Source organism: Gobius niger, assembly GCF_951799975.1.
Source record: "Gobius niger genome assembly, chromosome: 12".
Taxonomy (NCBI): domain Eukaryota; kingdom Metazoa; phylum Chordata; class Actinopteri; order Gobiiformes; family Gobiidae; genus Gobius; species Gobius niger.
Genome location: NC_136863.1, coordinates 23,487,627 through 23,508,928, shown reverse-complemented (window position 1 = coordinate 23,508,928; position 21,302 = coordinate 23,487,627). Strand labels below are relative to the sequence as shown.

At 42.2% G+C, this 21,302-nt stretch overlaps 3 protein-coding genes across 3 annotated transcripts in view; all 3 read right to left on the bottom strand.

The window, feature by feature from the left end:
- LOC306971413 (metabotropic glutamate receptor 8-like) overlaps positions 1-5,456 on the bottom strand; it is a 125,762-nt gene extending 120,306 nt beyond the window's left edge. The window contains exons 1-2 of the mRNA XM_079567684.1: positions 4,888-5,456; positions 3,346-4,107 (exon numbers count right to left, since the gene is read on the bottom strand). Of these exons, the coding sequence (XP_079423810.1) occupies positions 3,346-3,870 (525 nt within the window). The 5' untranslated portion in view covers positions 3,871-4,107; positions 4,888-5,456. The remainder of the gene's footprint in view (positions 1-3,345; positions 4,108-4,887) is intronic.
- Positions 1-21,302, bottom strand: part of pclaf (PCNA clamp associated factor) — a 379,199-nt gene that overhangs the window by 213,417 nt on the left and 144,480 nt on the right. The window lies entirely within an intron of this gene.
- On the bottom strand, positions 6,986-20,336 carry LOC306971324 (acyl-coenzyme A thioesterase 1-like; the record flags this gene model as incomplete). Its single annotated transcript, XM_079567563.1, has 11 exons — positions 6,986-7,080; positions 7,228-7,369; positions 7,581-7,661; positions 7,873-7,966; positions 8,076-8,158; positions 8,447-8,566; positions 9,215-9,384; positions 10,305-10,495; positions 11,374-11,473; positions 14,197-14,319; positions 20,324-20,336. 11 exons carry the CDS (start codon positions 20,334-20,336, stop codon positions 6,986-6,988), a joined length of 1,212 nt encoding a protein of 403 aa, XP_079423689.1.

Sequence of the window (21,302 nt, the reverse complement as noted above, 5' to 3'; positions counted from 1 at the left end):
GCCCGCAGTTAGCTTTGCTCGTTAGCCTGTTAGCTTCTTCTTCGTGATTCTATTAGTGTGACCCGTAGGCAGGGAAGTTGCAATGGTGGTTTTCTGGCCAGAGACACCAGGGGGAGATGAAAGACCCCCCAATCATCCCATTAACACTTGTATTACCCCCAGAGGGACTACGGAAAGGATTTATTAAGGTAAACAACTTATTTAGTACTGCTTTAAGCATCTGTCCCAGTGTTCTACAGTCAGTGTTTATGCTGCTCTGATGGAGCTGAGCGTAACATAAATTATATCATGTCCACAACGATATAAAATAATTACGATATCAAAAAGATATGCGATACAATATGACCCACCCCAACAAAATAACCCTCTCTGCCTAATTCAGTGACCCTGACACAGTGAAGATGTCAATTGCACCTTTGTCATTTATCATTTGATAATGTTTTAGGCGATGGAGAGCTGTGGAATCTTGTGCTGTGACTCAAAACGCTTAGACCATTGCACTCCTTCAGAAGCTACTCCCAAATCAATATCCGTCAATGACCTTAGAGTATAACTTGTAGTGACTTTCCCGCTACCGTTCAAGGATTGATGATTGATTGATTTCACACAGCAACTGCAGGAAGCCAAGGAAATGTTCAAAGAAAACTCATTTAGTTGTGAAAGCAAGCTATGATTATGACATAGCCTGGAGTAAAATTGTAATAAGGGGAAAAAATGCACATGGCAGGCGCACATGAAGGCAGCGCTTACTGTGCGACCACAATTGCACATTTTGACAGCCAATCTAAAGCTGGCTGATGTTGCAGCGTCTCTGGAGTGTGCCATCACATGATGAGAGCCGCGCTTCGGCGTTAAAATCACCACGGCTGAGTTCGTCCGTCCTATAGCTATAGAGCCCCTTCAGTGGTGGAGATGTTGACAGCGCCAGTGGGAGGCAGCGGCAGTAAACCTCTGCATCAGCACAATGTGAGCCCCTCTCCAGCTCCTTCACCCCCTGAGGCTCCGAGGGCTAATTTTAGATAAGTGATGTGGTCGGGCCTTTCTGTCCTCATTAGACGGGGCCCTTTTCGCTTGTGAATCACCGCTGCTTTTAGCACTGGGGATGTTTCGGTCTTCGCTGAGTTACATGGATATTTATATAAATGGAGATGTCTGAGCTAAGTTTGTAAAAAAAAGAAAAGAAGAAATGGCTCGGTTCCCTGCAGTTTAAGTCAGACGCACTTTTAAGTTGATGCGGGGGAACAAAATGGGCTTTCGGAGTGAATTTTCGAGTGGTGAGCATATGAAAATAAAGCATATACAGGAGTGGGCCAAAAGCAGGCTGTCCCGACGCTAGGTGAAAGTGAGACATGAGCAGTTATTACCCTAAACTAAACTGCCTCTGAACTAAACTATGGAATGATGCACATGATTGGCTAAAACTGTATGGAACTGCATTACCCTGTCGCTGACTATAGATTCTCTTCTCTTGTTTGGTGCAAAGGTATTATCATTCCTATGTACATTGTGTCTCATGAAATAAACTTCTCTCCCACTGATACTGAGTGGACTGTGCTTGTCCCTTATTACTTTGAACCAATTAAAGTTTCTATTAAATGATTAAGAGCTTATAGTAGCTTCAAGTTATAACCTTGGGATGATATTATTTCACCTTACTGAAACAGTTCTTTTTCAAACTCCATGCCCTGTTTTAAACCAAAAGGCTTTGATTTATATGGACCTTGGATCCGTCACTTTATCAGTGACTGTACTGATGTATATTCTTGCATATTGTTTAATCCAATCGTCTCTTTAAAGGAAGTTGATCTGGTGTAAAGGTGGCTAAAATGCATCAGAATGCAGGAAATTGCACCGATGCACATGAACCTATGATCCTGGAATCTTAACCCCCTCAATGTTGACGCCAAAGTCAAGAAGTGAACAAACACAATATACTACAAGGGGATAAAATGGACGATGAATAAAAATTGATTCGAAAAACAGGGAAAATCAGGCAACAAATAGAGAAACAAAGAAAACCTGCTTTAAGTCCACTTGTATAATAACATTGAACTTGCTGTCTGAGTGCTGACTAGTATTTTGTCATACTTTTGCCAATTGAATATTTTTGCTTAGCAATTTAACACAAAGCTGGTAAATTAGCAAATGATAAGCAATACAGCTATGAGTAAATGTGCAAATAGTTCCATCAGCTAATAAAAAGAAAAGGCTATTTATGTTAGGTTTTAATGAGTCAATTATTAGAACATCTCTCCTGTTTTATAACCATTGCTGAAAAGGTCAATGAGTACAGCTTTACTGTATCACTGCATTTAACCCTAAACTTGAAGTGTTTTGACTTCTTTGACTTCTTCACCATTGCGGGATAGGGTCATATCAGTGGAAGTTGTTTAATTGTTTGCACCCCAACACCTGCCTGACAAAACATTTGCATTGCATTGGGCTGTGTAGTTCGAGCCTGGCAGAGAGCGAGGGGGAACAGCTGGAGTGGAAATGACACGTTGTGAGCCGAGACGCAGACAGAGCTGAAGACACAGGAGTGTGAGAAGATGTGACTAAAAGACCAAAATAATGTAGAGCTGTGATTTCTCTTGAGGATTTGAGCTAAAAACAGTTAAGACGTGTGAACTTTCGTCATATACTGGTAGTTCATACAAGCTCCCTTTATACAGTTTGAAAAAGGGAAGGGCCTTTAACTTAAACTGACATTGTTTTATTCACAAATGGCTCAATGACTCATCTCCTGCTCATGATCAACATATCCAGCCTGTGCCGATGGGCTGTCACGATCATTTCTATATCAACTTATTGTTCAATAATAGGGAGATGATGAACAATTTTGGGCTCAAAATGTATCGTCAGTACATTCATCTTCTATCTACCTCTCTATCTGTCTACATAAATAGATAGAAATGTGGTTTGAAAGTGGAATGAAAGAGGGAATTTTTTTTATGATTTGAATAGACAGGAAGGTTTTAGATATAACTTGCCCTCTATCAATAGTAGCCTTCACTGAACCAAGTCGAGCCACAACATCAAGAGCACCATTGAGTTGGAGACACCACCCTGGTCAAAGCAATAGACAGTATAAGCAGCAGATGCCAAGTCAGTACGAACATACATGTAGCCGATACCCACGTACATATGAGTCATTAAACTAGCTGAGGGCAGCGTTTAGCATGAAAAAGGTGGAGCCAATGACAAAGTGAACCTGTGACTAAGCCCGTTGTGGTGAGAGGCTTTGGCGAGTACTCAATTCTAGAAACAACCCGGTAAGGACGACAGCTTGAAAAGATTTCATCTGCAATCCAAAAAGTGTTGACCAATCCCTGAGTCGTGTCTCACCTTGAAAAGTCTGAGGATGTTGGCGACCATGATGGACACAGAGCTGGCCGACGCTCCGATGACCCCCACCACTTTGTCGGGTTTGGCGAAGATGGGCGGCTCTCCGTTGGCACAGCGCACGTCGGACCCGTCCCGTTCGATGAGGGCCTGTACGAAGGTGAGCGACTGCTCCAGGGCGTACGTGTCCCGGGAACATGTGTCTAAAATCCTGGCCCCGAGTGTCACATTGGGCAGCAGCTCCGGGTCCTTGTTGATGAGGTCGATGGCGAAGAGCATGGCCTCCAGTCTGTGTATGCCCTTCTCCTTTTTGAGCTCGCCGCAGGGCATGCCCCTCTCGCCGCGGGCGTGGACGGGGAACAACCCCCCCAGAATAATGTCTCCATCTATCCGAATGGAGTGGGCGAACTCCGGCGAGGACTGCGGGTCCGAGGAGGGCGAGGAGGGTTTGGGGGACGTTTCGCAAAGCAGCCAATAGCTTCCCAAAACGAAGAACGAAAAGATATCGGAAATCCAATTGGAGGCCATTTTTGGGGGGCGCGGCTCAGGTGTAAGGGGTTGTCATGTGGTTACTTGGTCCGGGTGAAGAAGAAAGGGGCGTGGCCAAAGCAGAAGCAGCCGAAACATGCCAAAGGGGGCATCCCACCTACAAACAGCAGTGCCCTGTGCGTTCAGGGAAACGGGCGTCTGCGATGCGGGTCAGAGGAGGCATCAGGGGCGGGGCTTATGGGACGCAACAGCTGTCAGTCACATGGTATCAGGAAGCTAAAGCACAGAGGGGAAAAGGAAGAGAAAACATTTACTGTCAACAGTCCCAGGAGGGAATCGAGGCGGGAGAACCCTGTATTGTGATAGTCAGTGCCGTTTTCACCAATAGCACTTAAATCATATGATCAGACTGAATGAAATCGATCTAATTATAAGATGTCTCAATACATTCTGAATCTGGACCCACAGCAATGCAGTTGTCCATTCCATTGTGCTTATAACTTATGTATGGCTTCCTAAATGGACCAATAAAAAGGTTTCCTTTTCAGATGCACTGCCTATTGACAGGCAAGCGACCAATATGACGTCTGCAGTAGCTCTGTCAAAAAAACAAAAACATGCACTTATTAATAAGCTATACTAGTAAAAAAAAAAAATGTGTAGGCTACGTTTTAACAATATAGCACCTGAAAGAGACATAGGGTGTGAGGTGGAACATGAACTTCAGGTGCAGACACAGAGCCATAGATCAGAGCCCATAAGTTTTCTGACATTTCTTTGCACAGACTGGTACGAAAATATTAGATCTTGGGGCATGTACAATATAGCTGCCAATACACGTAGGACTGTGGAAGTACGGAACAATTTAAATACAGCTTTTTGTCTGTTTTGTATTGTTTGTCAGGCTTAGATCTGTGTCTGGTCGATTGCTCTAGCGAAGACTAGAACCTACGTAGGTCTACTTAAGAGCAATTATTTACTAGCTATCACCTCGTGTGCAGGTTTAAAGCCCATTTGTAGAAAATGGGCGCGTAAATGTCAGTGTTGTTTTCATACCTCAGTCCGGAGCCCGAGCAGGTGTTCCCTCGCGCCTCTCCCGCGCAGATGTTTAGTTCCGTCTCCAGATGTTCGCCTAATCACAAACGGTTGCCCTGAGACTCCTCCGCGGGACCACGCTCTTCCGTCCCGCAACTGCAGCTTCCATCCACTGCTCACTCGCATCCGACAAAACCCACTTTACGCACGCCGGGTGCCAATTATCCAAGGCACGGCTCCAAACCCAGTCAGTTGTTGCAAAACCCTCAAATGCTGATTCTAAACAATTTGAGAGTTTTCCTTGGTTTTGATGCCATTAGTACAAAAACGCACTTGACTTTTGTGATTTATCCACGCAGCAAGAAGTGTGGCACTGGCTGTCCTGCGTCCCCAGCTGGGCACCTCCGTTGGTCAAGCAAAACCAGAGGAGTACAGGTCCTATCCGGTGCCCATTGGTACAGACAGAGGCTCCTGTGTGCGCCCTACAGCAGAGCGGACCGTGGACCGAACAGATCTATGGGCGCAGAGCAGAAGAGCGCTCCGTGCAGTTTAGACCGAGTTGAACTCACTGAGCGTCACAATGCAGCCTGTTACTGACACGGCCGAGACGTGGAGGTGGCAAAGCGGAGGCAGGGCGCACTCTAGCGTTCCCTTCAGCAACTACACTCAAGATCTCTGTTGTAGGATTTCACAGCTGATACCCTAAAATAATGTGGAGACAAAATACCTTTATTGTTATAGAAGGTCGGGCACCTTGAGAGTTGCAATATGTTTGATTGGATGAGTTTCTCCTGTCATAGGATGCTCTCTCAAAAACAAGAGTGGCCCACGGTCTGTCTTTGGACCACAGAACAAAGTCTGGATATGCAAGGGATACAAACACAAAGTAGTTTCCGGTCCATTTGGTGTGGTTTTACTTAGTTACCACAAGTAAAAGCGGGAAATGATGAGACAGGCGACTGGTAAAGTTTCCCAAAGCCTCGCCTATCACTTCACTGTACTGTATCACGGACTAATGCGCCATCTTCTGGCGTGAGTGTGAAACTACAACTCAAACAAAGATCCCCAAGTCACTCTTTCTCAGATGCAACAAAAAAAAATGCCAAACCCATTTTGGTTAGTTTTCGAAGGTTGGTTCAAACATTTCCATTTCACCATTCTCTACCGCAGCCTCTCTTTGACCCCGTTTTTTACCCTTACAAATAAGGCCAAGTGAGAGACATCAAATGTGGAACGCTTATGCTCATGTTTTAAAAATTCAAAGCATTTCTAGAAAAGTTTGTCAAGCACCAATTATTGTCTTGATAAAATGTCAACTGCCTAAAAAGATGCAGAGAAAAATTAATCAATTTTAATTGAATTTAAACACACATCACCACATCATGAAATTAACTTGAAAAAGGGGAAATACCTTCATTGTGAAAAGAAATGAGAAACCCAGCGCAGAAAGTAGTGAATAAACACTTAACCATTTTAAAATTGAGGGAGACACAATTTTAATACATATTTCCACTCAATATACTGCACCAAGTGTGATTTCTTCACAGTATCACAGATTTTGGACAAAAGCAGCTTCTTGACAACTGAATTTTCACATTGCTCAACGCTAAACAGCTGCAACCCACAACTTTTGGGGGAAAAAATACAGTGAGTTTAGTTCTTATCTCCGGCAGAATTTTTGAAACCGCAGCATATTACAGGCATCTACAACCTGGGAGCGAGAGCCCCATCTCAGCCCTTTCCTAACACAACAAATATCTATTTAAGCTTGATCTTGAATTATGAAACCTTTTGCTTCTTATTGTGATGGCTGTGTGGTCTGGGGCAGAAAATTGCCAAGAGAGTGAAACTATGTTGAGAATCAATATTACAAATGTGGTGTCATTTATTTAGCTCGGTTTGTATTTGGTGGAACAATGTACATTAGTTTTTCCTTGTTTTTCCTATTTATCCTTGTTTATTGGAGCATTATCAGTCCGGTCATTTTCAAGCCCACAATATAAAAAGAATATAAAAAATATTTTTGGTAATTAAGCAATGTATCTACTTTTTGTGTTTGAATCAAATCTGCTGTGAGCTATAGGACTCATATGTTTTGTGTGGATCTGACTCTATGACTCTACAGATATTCTCTCAAATACACCAGTGTCTTCCTCCAGGCGTCTTCCTGAGCTCGAGCGTGGGGCACAGTCTCTCCACCCCACAGCAACATGCCTGGATTAACACAATGCACAGTGCTTTTCAGTTAGAAGCCTTCAACATGAATTGGCTTATTGTAAAAGTACAAAATAGAAACTTAAGACTATATAATTTTTTAGAGAGTGTATGTATTTGAGACCGCACTTCTTAAAGTTTTCTTACATGTTTCGTTCCGGAGGACTGTTTTGAAAAGGCCGGCTCGAGTAGGTGGAGTGTACGGAGGCTCGATCAGGTGACCAGTGTTGGGATATGTGAGCAGAGTGAGCAGGTGACTGTTCCCCGCCTCCTCCATCATCTCCTTAATCTGATAAACAAAAAAGCGCTAAAATAAAATGACTAGCTTCTTTTACATTGATAAATGTGGTGTCTACCCAAGACAAATAATATTTCCACTGAAACAGCAGCAGATGCTGTGGTTGAAATCCCTAAATAGTTCTATGTGCATAAACGTGGGAAAGTGTGCTAACACACATGTTAATAAAATACAACTAACATCTTAAATGCAGTGAACTTACATCCATTGCAGACTCATAGGCTGGCCAGTTCTGATCGTCTAGACCAACAACAACCAGCAGGGGGCACTGCAGACGCCCCATCTGTTCAAAGAGAAACAGTTACATTTCTGTGGAAACTGGGAAAAGAAAAACACAAACAACATCCCCTCAGACTCACAGGTACACTCTCACTCTTCCTAAAGTGAATGAGTTCAGAGAAGTAATAAATAAAGAGTTTACACTACTAGACAGAAAATAAAGCATCTTAAACACTGATCCGGTCCAACTAATCTGGACAATGAATCATACTCACATCAACTTTGAACGCAGGGTCTGTGGGGATGGGCAGGAAAATGTCATGCCAGATGAGCTCCTGCTTCTCATTGATGCGGCACTTATGTTGATTTCTAAATAAAATTTGAATTTGGTTACACAGTTGTAAAACAATAGTATTATCACACCTCTTGAATGTATATTTCCAGCTAAATGTAAAGTGACGACAAAGCAGTAACTCACTTGACGATGTGGCCCATAATTTCTTTAAGACCCCCATCGACAGGTTGTATATGACTTCCGCTGTAAATCACTATACACTTGAGCTGAGAAAGCACACAAAGGACTTTCATAATTACGGTTCACAACTGTCTAGAATTTGAAGTTGTGATTGCAAATGAAGGAGTCTATAACTGTGGATGAATCAAATCATCCCAGAATTCAACGCCGGAATTCCCCATAATTGACATTAATCACCTTGCACACAGTGAAGTTCATTCAAAAGTCACTCTCAAATGGTGCAGTTGTGTATCTAAAGTAAAGGCGTATGCTTTTAATGACCTATCTAATTTTCTATGTTGATAGTTGATTATTGGGTTGAATTTAATCATTACCTTCATGATCTTGGAGTAAACAGCCATTTTGAAAGTAATAGCTGTACCAAAGGACAGGCCCCACATGGCGATTCGGCTGCCATCTATCTCAGGGTGCTGCTCCAGGAACGTATAGGCCGCCTGTAAAAGGAATAAGACACAAATGACTTGTCATCCTAGGGTATGGGTGGGTCTCAAAACCGTCCCAGTTGAGAACTTCTGCTTCAGGGCACTAGCTTTAACAATGTGTGTGGGTGTGTGCATGGATAAAAACAGGACTGCTCTTTTAGGAAACTTGGATTTTGATTGGAACGGCCGACGCTGACGGCAGAGGAAATTGACCTTAATAAAAACACCGGCTATCATTCTTTAGCTAAAGGCATGCTGACAAATCAATGTTGCCATGGTAGACACGTGTGCATGTCACAACAGCACTACATACAATCTTTCCTCTGACCCTGAGCCATGTTATGACAAATATGTCCCTGCAGTCCCATTCCACTGTGAATCCAAGTCGATGTTTTCAGCAGTAGAGAAGTGAGAAGTGAGTTTGGAATTGTAGTCAGCATTTACCAGAGTCCAGTGTTTATAGAGTTTACAGAGACAATAAAGTAAACCTTAAGGTGAACCTTGAAATGTATCTCTATTCCGAGACAGTTGAACCAAACAAAAACTTTAGAATAGAGTAGGAGCAAATGAATGAATGTTATTACCAAATAACTGGCAATAACACAGCAGCTGCTTGTATGAGGCTTATGAACGGGCTTGGGGATGACAGATTCTGATTACCTCAAAGTAGTCGTTCTCCACCATTTTCCCAGTTGTCTTTGTGAGTTCATTGGTCAGGTAATCCAGGGCCAGAGCTGCAAAGCCGTGAGAGGCCAGTAAAGCGGCTCGATACTCCAATAGCCTTCCACCTCCACCCCAGAGGTCCAGGATGGCAGGGAACGGTCCAGGTCCTGAACAAGAAGTCAGAATGATCCAAAAAAATCAAGAGTTGGGAGTAATATGTTCAAAAATAAATAATTACATTGTAATGTTCAATGGTCTCAACGTATATAGCGCTTTTCTACCTACATTAGGCACTTAAAGCGCTTTACAGCAGGGATCCAGTCCCCCGTTCACTCTCTCATTTATGCACCAATGTGCGTAGACACTGGAGGCGAGGAGGGTGAAGTGTCTTGCCCAAGGACACGATGACAGTATGCACTGAAGTATATAATGAAGTATGATGCATTATGAAGGAAGTGTAATGTATTATGAATTAAAGCCACACCGCGTAGAAGTAAACCTAATAAATAAAATTGAAATACAAGCATTTATTTCATGACAGATATTTTCATCATTGAAAAATATCTCATAAATGTACAAACAAACATTTATGAGGCTCACTTCTCTTAAGATATGACTGTAAACTTTTTCGGGAGTGGGTACGTCTCCAGCTCATCTCCATGGAGATGTGACGAAAGGCAGTAGAATTTAAGATTTCAACATGTTAGTTTCTCGTCCAAATCCATTATTTTATTACACACTGCAGAAATAGCATTTTTTGTGTTGAGCTGGTCATTAGGAGCGTGTTTTGTTTTGCCGGCAACAGTATAGTCCAAAATGTTATGCAGTGTACCTTTAACTCGGAACAATCAGAACCAGGTGTGATTAATACCACTTCTTTATGCAACACAAATAATGGTTTATTGATTTGTATTAATGCATTCAACACTGCGTTAGAGACACCAGTAACTATAGTAGCCTATATAGACTGTCTTTCACTCTGTCCCACTGTCATTATGAACAGCCCACCAACTTTCTAAATAAGAGGCTCCATGCTTCACTTTTTCAGTAAGTGCAGGTAAATAAGATACTTTAAAAGGAGGTTCACCTGGAGGCAGGAAGAGTGTAGCAGTGAGACTGTGCTCTGTGACTGGAATCCTCCGAACTCCAGGAGCCATGTACCAGCGCTCCACCACCACAGCAGCCAGAGCTCTCTGCTCTGAGAAGCCCTCTGAGAGGTGGCCCGGGTAAACTGAGACTGTCACCTCCATAGGAGTCACCACACTCGTCTTCCTCATCCTGAAGCATTATGGAAAAGAGTTAGAGCATTTTCAGCACAGTTAGTCACTTTGAAAAAGTGATTGGTTTTAGGACATGTTTTAAAATGTGATTTCCTGTGTTTCATTAGGGCTTGACACCCGCCGCCTTGCTAAATACGGGTAAATCTTGGCTGTGGGGAGTTATGCCTCAGCATTAGACTGGTCCTACAATGTCCCCACAAAGAACACTCCTGAAGTGTTTAAATATTCTCTGCTGTGTGTGTAAAAAGTCCCATTATGTCCTCGGACTGGGTCTGTCACAGCACGCTGCTTTCTCTTTTCTCTTTCTTTAGTTTAAGTGTTTGATTCCCAACTAAATGCAAAGTGCAGACAGCATGCACGTTATTCAAGAACAACGTGAAGCTACAGCAAGCACTTGGACTCTAGTGAAGTTGGTTTCATAGTGGATTTACACCTCCAGCAGCACTTTGGTACAGGTCTGGAGAAAGCTACCAGCATGTTACACATGTATAGCCTACAGCACTTATTCTCAGTTGCACTGGTCCTGCTCATGTATATTCATGAATATCCAGTGGGCTAATGTAGCTAAACAGATGCTTACACTGAGTGAAGTTGAAATAGGACAACAATTAGCACTTTTGAACACATAATCTAGTTGTGAAATCAGTTAATGGTGAGTAACTTGTTTTCTAAAGTTAATCACCACTAACTAGCTCCATGGTCGCCAGTGACCACAAGAGTTCATGTCAAGATCTGTGTGTAATTAATTTAGAACTTAGCCACACATCACAGACAATTATATTTGAATTTGAATGAATATTTGAATGTGTTATTTATTTTGGAGCACATAACGTGAAGTAAAAATAAGTAGAAAAGAATATTCTCAATATATCTGACCTGAGTCCTGGTTTGCTCCCGGGCACTGGTCTAAGGCTCCACAGTAATCCCATTGGTTCAACTCCCTCATATGTTCCACCGAGGCTGGGGTCCTCACTCACTGCCAAAGCATTTACAGTTAAAGCAAAACAAAAACACATTTAGTCCAAGAGGTACTCTGAACAGGATTTTTCTCTTGTACTACTGGTGTTTTGGAAACGTTTCATAGAGTTTTGGTCTGCACTCTTTAATACTTCTCTCTCGTGACAGTGTTAAACTCAAAGTGGAAGAAATAGTTTGTAGGTTGTCCTGCAAAAGCTTAATAACAAATGCGAGGCGACGCGTGATGTTTTTGTTATTATTCATCATAGTATGATGAATAATAACTTAAAGGTACAGACGAGGCTTATTCATTCACCAGGAAGTACAGTAGCTAAGCACAGAACAGTGGCACTGACACAACGTGTACAGTAAATAGTACAGCCCTCTCTCACTTTTTTCCAAAACAAATGCAGCCACTCATGACAGCTAACTCTGACACACCTCCTTCCAGCAGATCAAAGTCCGGAACCGAGCTGGACCTGACCACGGTTTGATTGCGCTGAAGGGGCTTTTCGCGCTTGGGAACGGTTCGGATGCACAAGAGTGAGTGCGTCCTTAGGAGATGCAGCAAGCGCTGGTTGACATCAGCGCTCATGTAGCGCTCACTTTGTTCCCAAAGCAATGCCCTCAGGCTCCCCGAGTGGCACTAGCGCAAGGTTGTGATGACTGCGCTTTCTCATGTAGGCCTAATGTTTGTGTAATCTATTCGTGTCAAGGGTTTCATTCATAGAATTTGATGTCATAATTGGGTGAGATACAGACTTTGTACTTTATTACTGACTTTATCGCGTTAGTTGGATTTACAATCCCCATACGTCCTTGGCAGAGATCACATTTTTCGGGTGTTGTTTGCTGACTGAGAGGGCACTGAACTTTGGTAACATTTCAGTTTAATTTATTAACTGTAGAGATAGTGGCCGAGAGCTAAGACAAAGGATCTGCAATTGGACATTTTTTCAGCTGCTGTGATTTGTCACATGAACGCAGCCTATTTCCATTTCCTCTGCACGTTCTCGACATTTATACTGTATTTCTTCAGCTTTTTCTTAACCCCTCATATTGTTTTTATCTAGTGTGTTTTTTTTTTTTTTTGTATTGTTATCACCTTATTCTGCCCCGCCCACTTTTGCCTTTTTTTGCCACAGATCGGCACTTCCGTTGTATTGACACTTCCGGTAGAGCGCGATGTCTGTTTATGCTATTACAGGAAGAACCAGGAAATGTTTGCCGCTATAATATGATGCACAGTAGCATTTATAATTCTATAATAGTAGCCTTGTGGCCATGCCACCTTTGCTCTGCCCAATCCCATCAGACCTTGGAAGCTAAGCAGGGAAGGACTGGCAGGACTTGGATGGGAGACCGTTTAGTAACACCAGGAAGCCTAGTGAATGTAGTGAGTGAGTGGTTGGTGGTGGTGGTTGGATGGGCCGATGGCGCAGACTGGTTGCCTCGCTTCCGTCAGTCTACCCCAGGGCAGCTGTGGCCAGTGTTGGGAAAGTTCATTTTCTACATGAACTAGTTCAAAGTTCAGTTCACAAATTTGAAAATGAACTATAGTTCGTTCATAGTTCATAATTGTTTATAGTTAATAGTTCGTTCATAGTTCCAAAAATGAACTAATTCATAGTTCTTTTTTTTTTTTTTGCTGTGAGCTGTTATTGAGGCATGAAAACGGGTCAGGGGTGAAATAGGTGAGAAGTTTATTTTCTCTCAGGGAAATATTTTAAAATTCCATATCCTAAAGCATCAATCTGAAGTATTTTGAGATGCATTTTTGCCAACCTTGGGAGAGCTGGAGAAAGTTGACTTCAGCCATGAGTCAAAATATTATGGCCTCCTCACTTTGTGTTGAAGCTATTTCATCTCAGCCTGTCACTGTTTTCAGAGTGGATTTTGGATATCTTTGTTAATCATATTTTATTTAATTTTAATTTTTTTTTAAGTTTAATTGGTAAATTCTTAGTGGAAAATGAAGCTGCAAATATTCAATTGCATTTGTGTTAATTTGGTAAACTAATCATGTGAATAAGATTGTTTTAGGAGCTAATTTGATGTTAAAAACTCCACATTGTGTCTTTATGCAAATGAGCGGCACCGCGGAGCAGAGGAGTTTGGAGCGACAGACGTTACACAAGGGAAACTCGCTTCGTAACCTCACTCTGTGGCTGCTGCGGCATCGTGAGGACCCGCTGGTTACCGGTGTGCCAGGGCCATAGACAGAAGAGTTCGCCACCACAGACCTGGACACAGTCGGGCCGTTGGCGCGGGGGCGGAGCGGAGCGAGCGCGAGCTCCACCGTGGACCCGCCAGAGTTAAGACCCGCTGGTAAACTCTGATCGCGCAGCAGGGTTTTATAATTATATTCACTGATCCGCAGTCTTAAATCACAGATGTAAGAAATCTGGCACCATATTGAACAAACGTAAATAGAACGGGAATGCCGTTCACAGACACCAGAATGAACGCGTTCATGGTTTCGTTCATTAGGCAGTAACACTGTGCGTTCAGTTCACGTTCGCCCAAAATATGAACGCGTTCATGAACTTTCGTTCAATGAACGCGTTCAGGTACATCACTGGCTGTGGCTACAATAGTAGCTTACCACCACCGAGTATGGAGTGAACGAATAGGGCAATGTAAAGCATCTTTGAGTGTCCAGATCGTGTGAGTCGTTTTAAACATCCAATCAAAAGACCCTTTGTCAGAAGAACACTTGTTCATGATGTGGAAAGCTCTTACAGTTAAGTGCTCCTGTGCTGTCACAGATGTAGTGACCAAAAGCCTCCCAGTCGTGTTTGTCTTCACTGTGGTGATGGGAGCGGACGGTCAGCTGAGCCCCAGGAGGAGCCTTTTGGACCAAGGCTTTAAAGAGGGGGTATTATGCTTTTTTCAGCCACATAGCATCAGTCTATATCACACTACAATGATGACGAGACCGTCTGTTGGTCTGTAAATGCAGTGAATTAGAATAACTGCCTTGTATAAAATTGCTCTTTCAAAATGGTGGTAGCGAATGACTTGAAATAGGCCCCTGTCTCTTTAAGAACCTCTGACCCTTTGCGACACGCCCCCACCACACGCTGTCTGTGGCATCACAACAAACACTACGCTCGTTGTCTCAACTGTATTGAAACTACGATCGGTGCATTTTACTTTTTATTGTTGGAAAGGACCTACTGTTTATCACTTTGTGAACAATGGCCACACAGGATATTATTTGGAGACAAACCTTCCACACCGGACGCTTGGACGGGGCTCTTGCCTGAAAAATAACTGCTGTTTGGAGGCTATCTCTTTGCATCTGCCATGCCCTATGGATCTCTAACTATACCCCCATGGACGACACCAGGATCTGCAGGAGCCCATACGATTCAAAGACGGACATTATCTGTGCAGGTGGACAGTGGTTTTTCGAGGTTACCCGTTAGCTTGTTATAATCGACTACAGCTCATTGTTGATGAAAAGTCTGCAATAAACCACAAATGTGTAAAGCCAGGCTCATTGTGTGCTCATCGTAAAGGCTGCTTCGAGTAGTTGCTGCTTTATTGACGTTATTTGTGCATAATATGCTGCCTGTTTTCAATGAATGTTGTGAAGGTGAAGGTTGTTAGCTTGTCGCGGCTAATAGTGCCTTAGCTCCGGGAGAAACCACTCGGCTACGACTCACTGTAGATGAAATGTGAGCAATAAACTACACAATCAACAAGCCAGGCTCAGTGTGTGATCACCATAAAGGCTGCTTCAAGCAGTTGCCTGTTTTAGTGACGTCTTCAATGCATAATATGCTGCTTGTATTCAGTGAATTTTCCCGTTAGCTTGTCGCGGCTAGCTTGTTAGCTCCGGAAGAAAGCCACTCGGCTATGACCCATTGTAGATGAAATGTGAGCAATAAACTTCCAAATCAACAAGCCAGGCTCCGTGTGTGATCATTGTTAAACGGTTCTTTATGTGTGTGGTGGTTTTATTGACTTTATGTGTGCATATTTTTCGTTTTCACGTGATGACTCGAGGTTTAGCTTAGCATTAGCTTTCTCCGGAGGCTCTGTGCATCATCAAGGCCCAGCGCAGAACCAGACACTGAAATAAGTGTTCTTGTCACCGGTTTTAATCCTGGGTGTTTAGGTAACAGAAACACTGATGTGTGTCTTTGTAAAAGTCTGCTGTGGCTCCGGTTCACAACACATGAAGCTAATCCTCCATGATGACTCTGTTTACATCTTAGGGCTAGACACTGCGGGGAGGGGGTTCTGCTGAAGAGCAGTGGTTGGTTACTCGGCTGGTGACGAAAGGTCGGAGGCGTATCCTGGAGGTCGGAGGCGTTTCCTGAAGGAATCAGGCGTTTTATCCCTAAAATGGCTGCCATCGGAGTTTTTACAGATTACTCGAAAATACGTGAATGTGCTAAGGCAACACTTCAGGCATGGTTTTAATGAGGGAATGACTTAATAACATGATGTAAAGCTTGAAAAAGTCGATTTTGCATAATAGGCCCCCTTTAAACTTCTCATCCACCAGAGCTCGGGACGGCTGAACAGACAGCAGCAACTGTCCGAGATCCATCTGGAAAATATAGCCAATAAAATCCATTGTATTATCCTACTAATGGATGTTACTTCTGTCTATTAGACCTTTAAACGGCCAGCTGTGGTTACTATTGACATTTTGTGTGAATGTTATGGTGCAACGGTTCATCATTGATCCGTGATCCGTTAGAATCAATACTATCTTGGGTGTCGCACACACGTAATCCGCGGATTGCTTTTCGGAAGAAAAAAAAAGTTGTGCGCACGTTCAGTCCACACTGTCCAGGAACGGATCCGAGGAGCTTGAACACCCCGCGTCATTTAAATGGGGACATTTTGGCTTCCCTGTCAAATGTAATGATGAAGGAAAGAGGTTGGATAGAGCGCATGGCTCCCGTGTTGTCTGGGCACAAAACCAAACCCCGAGAAGAGCTGATAATGACAGAAGCTTATTAACGATCCTCATCAGCTCAGCGCCTCCCCTGTCAACGCCACCTTCCCTGTTCATCCCCGCTCTGAGAGTCCTCGATAGCGGGTATGCGCATTTCTCAAACGCGGGACGGAGCTGCTCTCACGAGGCAGTGACTAGTCTGTATTACAACAAAGCGCTGAAGTCCGCGGGAAAGACGCAGCGTAGACTGTTCGAAAAGTGCGTTTTACACTGAAGGATTGAAAGAGACTGTAAAGTGGATGTGCCCCGCCCACAGCGCTGACCGAGCCGTGCGCTCCCTTGGTTCAAAACATTTTCTGGAAATAAGTCCTTCTCCACGAGGCAGCGCGCATGGGGGTGTTCGAGTGTATAGACGCTCAAGTCTATAAGTGTGTGGGGTTGGGGAGAGCATGGGCTTTATTCATTTAAACTTTCACTTTTGGCTTTCACTTTCATTTAGTCACAACCTGTGAACACAGGTACAATCCTATAGCCTAAGCCTATTGCTTGTTACTGAAATATCATTGACTACACAGTTTAGGTTTATAAACTATTTAATTGTCTGTGATACATTTAATATGATTAATAGAGGGTTTTTTTTTAATAATGGTGTTTAAAGGAAGGAGATAATATGCATTTTGCTGATCCGAAAAATGATCCAATCCGTGACTCTGATCTGAGGAACGATCCGAACCGTGAGTTTTTTGATCCATTGCACCCCAGTGAATGTGTGTGTGTTTTTCCCCTTATCTGCCTGAATGTCAGATGTGTGTTTGTTTTGGCACAGCGCCAGGTCAAACTGCTCCTTTAAAGCTTACACATTAAGTCAGTGCAGACTGGACATACAGGTAAATGTTATATTGTATTGTAAAACAGAAAACATTTGATACAATATATAATAGAGTATAATAGAATCATAACAGAGGTCATACAAAGGTGAAATACCACATCATATTTGCCCAAGTTCTATGGTCTAAGAAACTTTTATTTTTATTTATTTTTTAAATTGGGAGCTTTCACTGCTGTGCAGATGCTTACTTTCAATCACTGTGTTGGATGTGCATGCCTATTTCTTTTTATTCAAAATGGTAAATGGTCTCAACTAATGTTGACTAATTTCCACCTACATGAGGCATTCAAAGCTCTTTACAGTGTTAATTTGTACACAAGGCAAATCACAATCTGCATTTGCAGAGAATTATGAGGCAAAGCAAATATAATTTAGCATTAAAAAAACTATATAATTATTATAATTATTTGTTGTTGTTTTTCTCAAAAGTGAAGTATGCAGATAAAATACTTTCAGTTGTCATAGAAACATCTAAATAGAAAGGTTTTCAGAGCTAGAATCTTACCTTTTCTTGTTTGATATGAGCAACAGAAAATACACCAGAAGATCTTTTGTGGGATTGTAAGAATCACTGTTGATCTTTTGCTGAACAACACTGGTCTGAAAAAGGTTTGACTGTCCTGTTCAGCAGACAGACGTCAGGCTTGGGTGTATCCCATCTATTTATTTATTGGTTTATTTAGTCGGGACAGTGCATGTTAATGAACATGTGAATGAATGTGTCCCATGCATGTCTAGGTCTATCTCTGTGAGGTAGACTAGACATAAGCTTCATCAATCTTGTAGTCTGTATCACACAACAATGATTAAAAGACAAACAAAAAACAGTTCAAAGTTAATGTACATCAGATCGCCATAAAGTCCATAGATCAAACCATAGAGTTGTGCAATCCAATGGCACAGTGACTTCTGCCGTCTGTCTGTGGAGTAGCTGGGACAGCAGTGTGCTACATGCAGAGTCTCCCACCTCTGCTTACATGTACCTCAACACGTCATTAACTGTTGAAAGCTCAAATAAAGTCCGGTCTAAAGGACAACAAACAGCCACTGGCATCACCAGTTTTGTACCCACCTCTTAGGCTGCTGAACTCTTCCTCTTAATCTGTGAGTAATGATGCCCTCGCTGATGTCGTGTGGATGGCTGATTGTTGTTCATTGATGTTTCTTTTATTTTTTTATTCTTCTCTGTGAGCGATGCTGCTCCACAAGTGAAGTTCCTAATGTATTAATAAAGTTCTAATCTATTCAAATTGCAAACATAAATGTGTATTTTGACAAGGCTGTGGGCAAGATTATGTGCCTCTGGCAGACATTTTAATATGCAATGCAAAAGTGTGTTTTAATAGGCTCCAGGCAGCCAATCAAAACACACCATTGCCAATGCCACAGGGAGCAGGGGAACATTTGTATAAAAAGGGTGCGTCTGCACTTAACAGTAACTGGCCATAAATGACTGCTAATAAGCAATAAGGTGATCTGATATTATGAAGAATGTTTCAGTTGTTAAAAGTCTGTTATATGACATCGCCTATTTGACAAAACTTTACCCAAAAACATACCGGTACTTATACTACAAGATTTTACATATTGTGTGTAATTTTCTCTGGTTTGACATTATTGCTTATTATCTAATTAACACAACGTGCCAAAGTTTTTTTCTACAGGACACTCTTCTGTCACATATAAAAGCATCATTACAATACAATTCTCAACGACTGACTGCATTTAACACGATATCAAGAGCTCTACAAACAGAAACTAATCCATGTACTCGACCCTTCTAGAGCTCTTCAGCCTGTGTGTGTCCACAACACAGCCCACTGAGAGGCTGCGGCTCACAGAGGCATCGAGGGCCTGAGCCCCCACAGCAGAGGGGCTGGAGGGGTTGATTTTAGAAGGACAAACACAGGATTTGACAGTAAGTAAATTGAAAAAGTCCACAAATGAGATAATAAAAGAAATACCAGCTTTACAAGATTGTTGCTATAATCGTTTTATTTTGAAGGTTTAGAGAACACGTCTGTCAAAAGGTTTAAAACTGATTTAAAGTATTGCTTTTAATTAAAGAAATTACATATTAATTACCGGTACCTTGTGCAATATCCTGTATATAGGCTATCATGCTACAGTATGTATTATAATGTAGTCTATTGAGCCTTATAAACTAGAGCAGCCTTTCCCAAAGTCTGTTAATCAGTCAGTGATGTGTGGACAGCCATTAGGCCCTCCCCCTGTAGAGCCTCTGAAGCCACTTTGGGAATGGCTGAACAAGAATTTCACCATCTCCCACATGAAGACAACAAACAAACAAAACAGACAATGAAAAAAATCCACATTTGTTTTTGTTGTTGTGTGTTTACCCCATGTCTATGTCTGATTATAGTTGTTGTTAAGCGCAGCGATTAGAAGAATGCTTTCTCGGGTCAAAAATTAAAATCTCACTAAATTTGTGTTTGGCCACTCAGATTATGTTTTTAACATAAAGATAATGGAATAACATTGTTGCTTATTAAATGTCTCCATATTATACAACTCATAATGTGTTTGAAACCTCATGTAAAACCCACCAAAACAGATTCAAATTCTACTTTGAATTAGAATCAACTACCTGGATGACTGAGACGTCCCCATGCCTCTGTAGCAGCCTGGCAGTTTGCGTTCTATCATTATTTGTGCTTAGATTTCAAATGTACCACAATAACACTATTTATCTGCCGACTGCCGTCATCTGCCTTGATGCTCTACCATCACCTGAAACCTATAGGACTCGTAAGTTTGCTTTGGAGATGACAGCTGATTTTCTTCTGTCATACAGATGCTCTGTCTCTTCCTCCAGGCTTCTCCCTGAGCTCGAGCGTGGGCCGCAGTCTCTCCTCCCCACAGAAACATGTCTGAAAAATGACATGATTTTCAGGATCACACAATTGAAACCTAAGCGTAAATTCAACTTGAAAGACCTATTTGCATCACCTATCATTATGTCGCCTGCACATCAGCCACAAATCTGCCACAGCCACTCGCAATCATCACCCAGGTATAATATATTTAAACTTTATACTTACCTGCCAGTCCCATCCACCACCTGTGTCCAGATCAGGAAGGCATATAAAAAAAATATCATTGCACTTGACCTATGCATGTGTGGCATGTCTTCCTCTGAGGTCGCAAAATAAATATTAATTAAATGCAAGTAAACTTTCCTAAAGCTTCTCTCCAGAGGGCTGTTCCATAAAGGCCAAACCAAAGTGCATGTCGCCCCCTACTGTATAGCGACAGCCCTGCTATGCTAATGCGGATCCCATCAATAAACATCAATGATATCAATTATGCATGAGGAAGTGATTTATTTGTGTTTAATCAGTTCTTGATTTGAGACCTTGACTTAGCCTAAACCAGGAAAATTGTCAATTCATGAGCTACCAGGCAAGCAGAACCATACGAAAAAAGGATTTATTAAGGTAAAAAGTTACATTGTTCTGCTTTAATGTTTTTCAAGTTGTATTAAGAGAAATGAGAAAACAATTGAAAAAGGGCACATGGGCCAATTAGATTTTCTACTTTGATTACGCGATCCTCTCCCAAACCTTAAGTGCCCACATCTACAAAACCTACGCCCATGAGATCAATCCATTTCATTCATCACAGGTGGACTACAGTTGTAGAAACATCCCAAAGACAATCAACGGAAAAGGGATGCACCCCTGAGCTCAGTTTTGTCACATGAAATGGTGTGAATCCTTGTACATGCAATATTGTTTTATTTTTAATACATCTGCAAATCCTTAAAAAAAATTATAATCTTTTTTTCACTTTGTCATGATGGGGTAGTGGCCAGGATAGGAAAAAGCTGTAAGGGAGAGGCCTGTAAGCTGATGTGGAGGGCCAACAAGGATGGCTTCACGCCCCTTCCATGCAGGACGTGAGTAGGATAGATGAAAAATAGGCAGGAGTCTGGATGTCTTATTTGCACTCGGTGCGGGACCTCGAGATATTGTGCTAGTCTTATCATTCAAGTCTGTCTCTGCTTCCAAGAGGGATGAA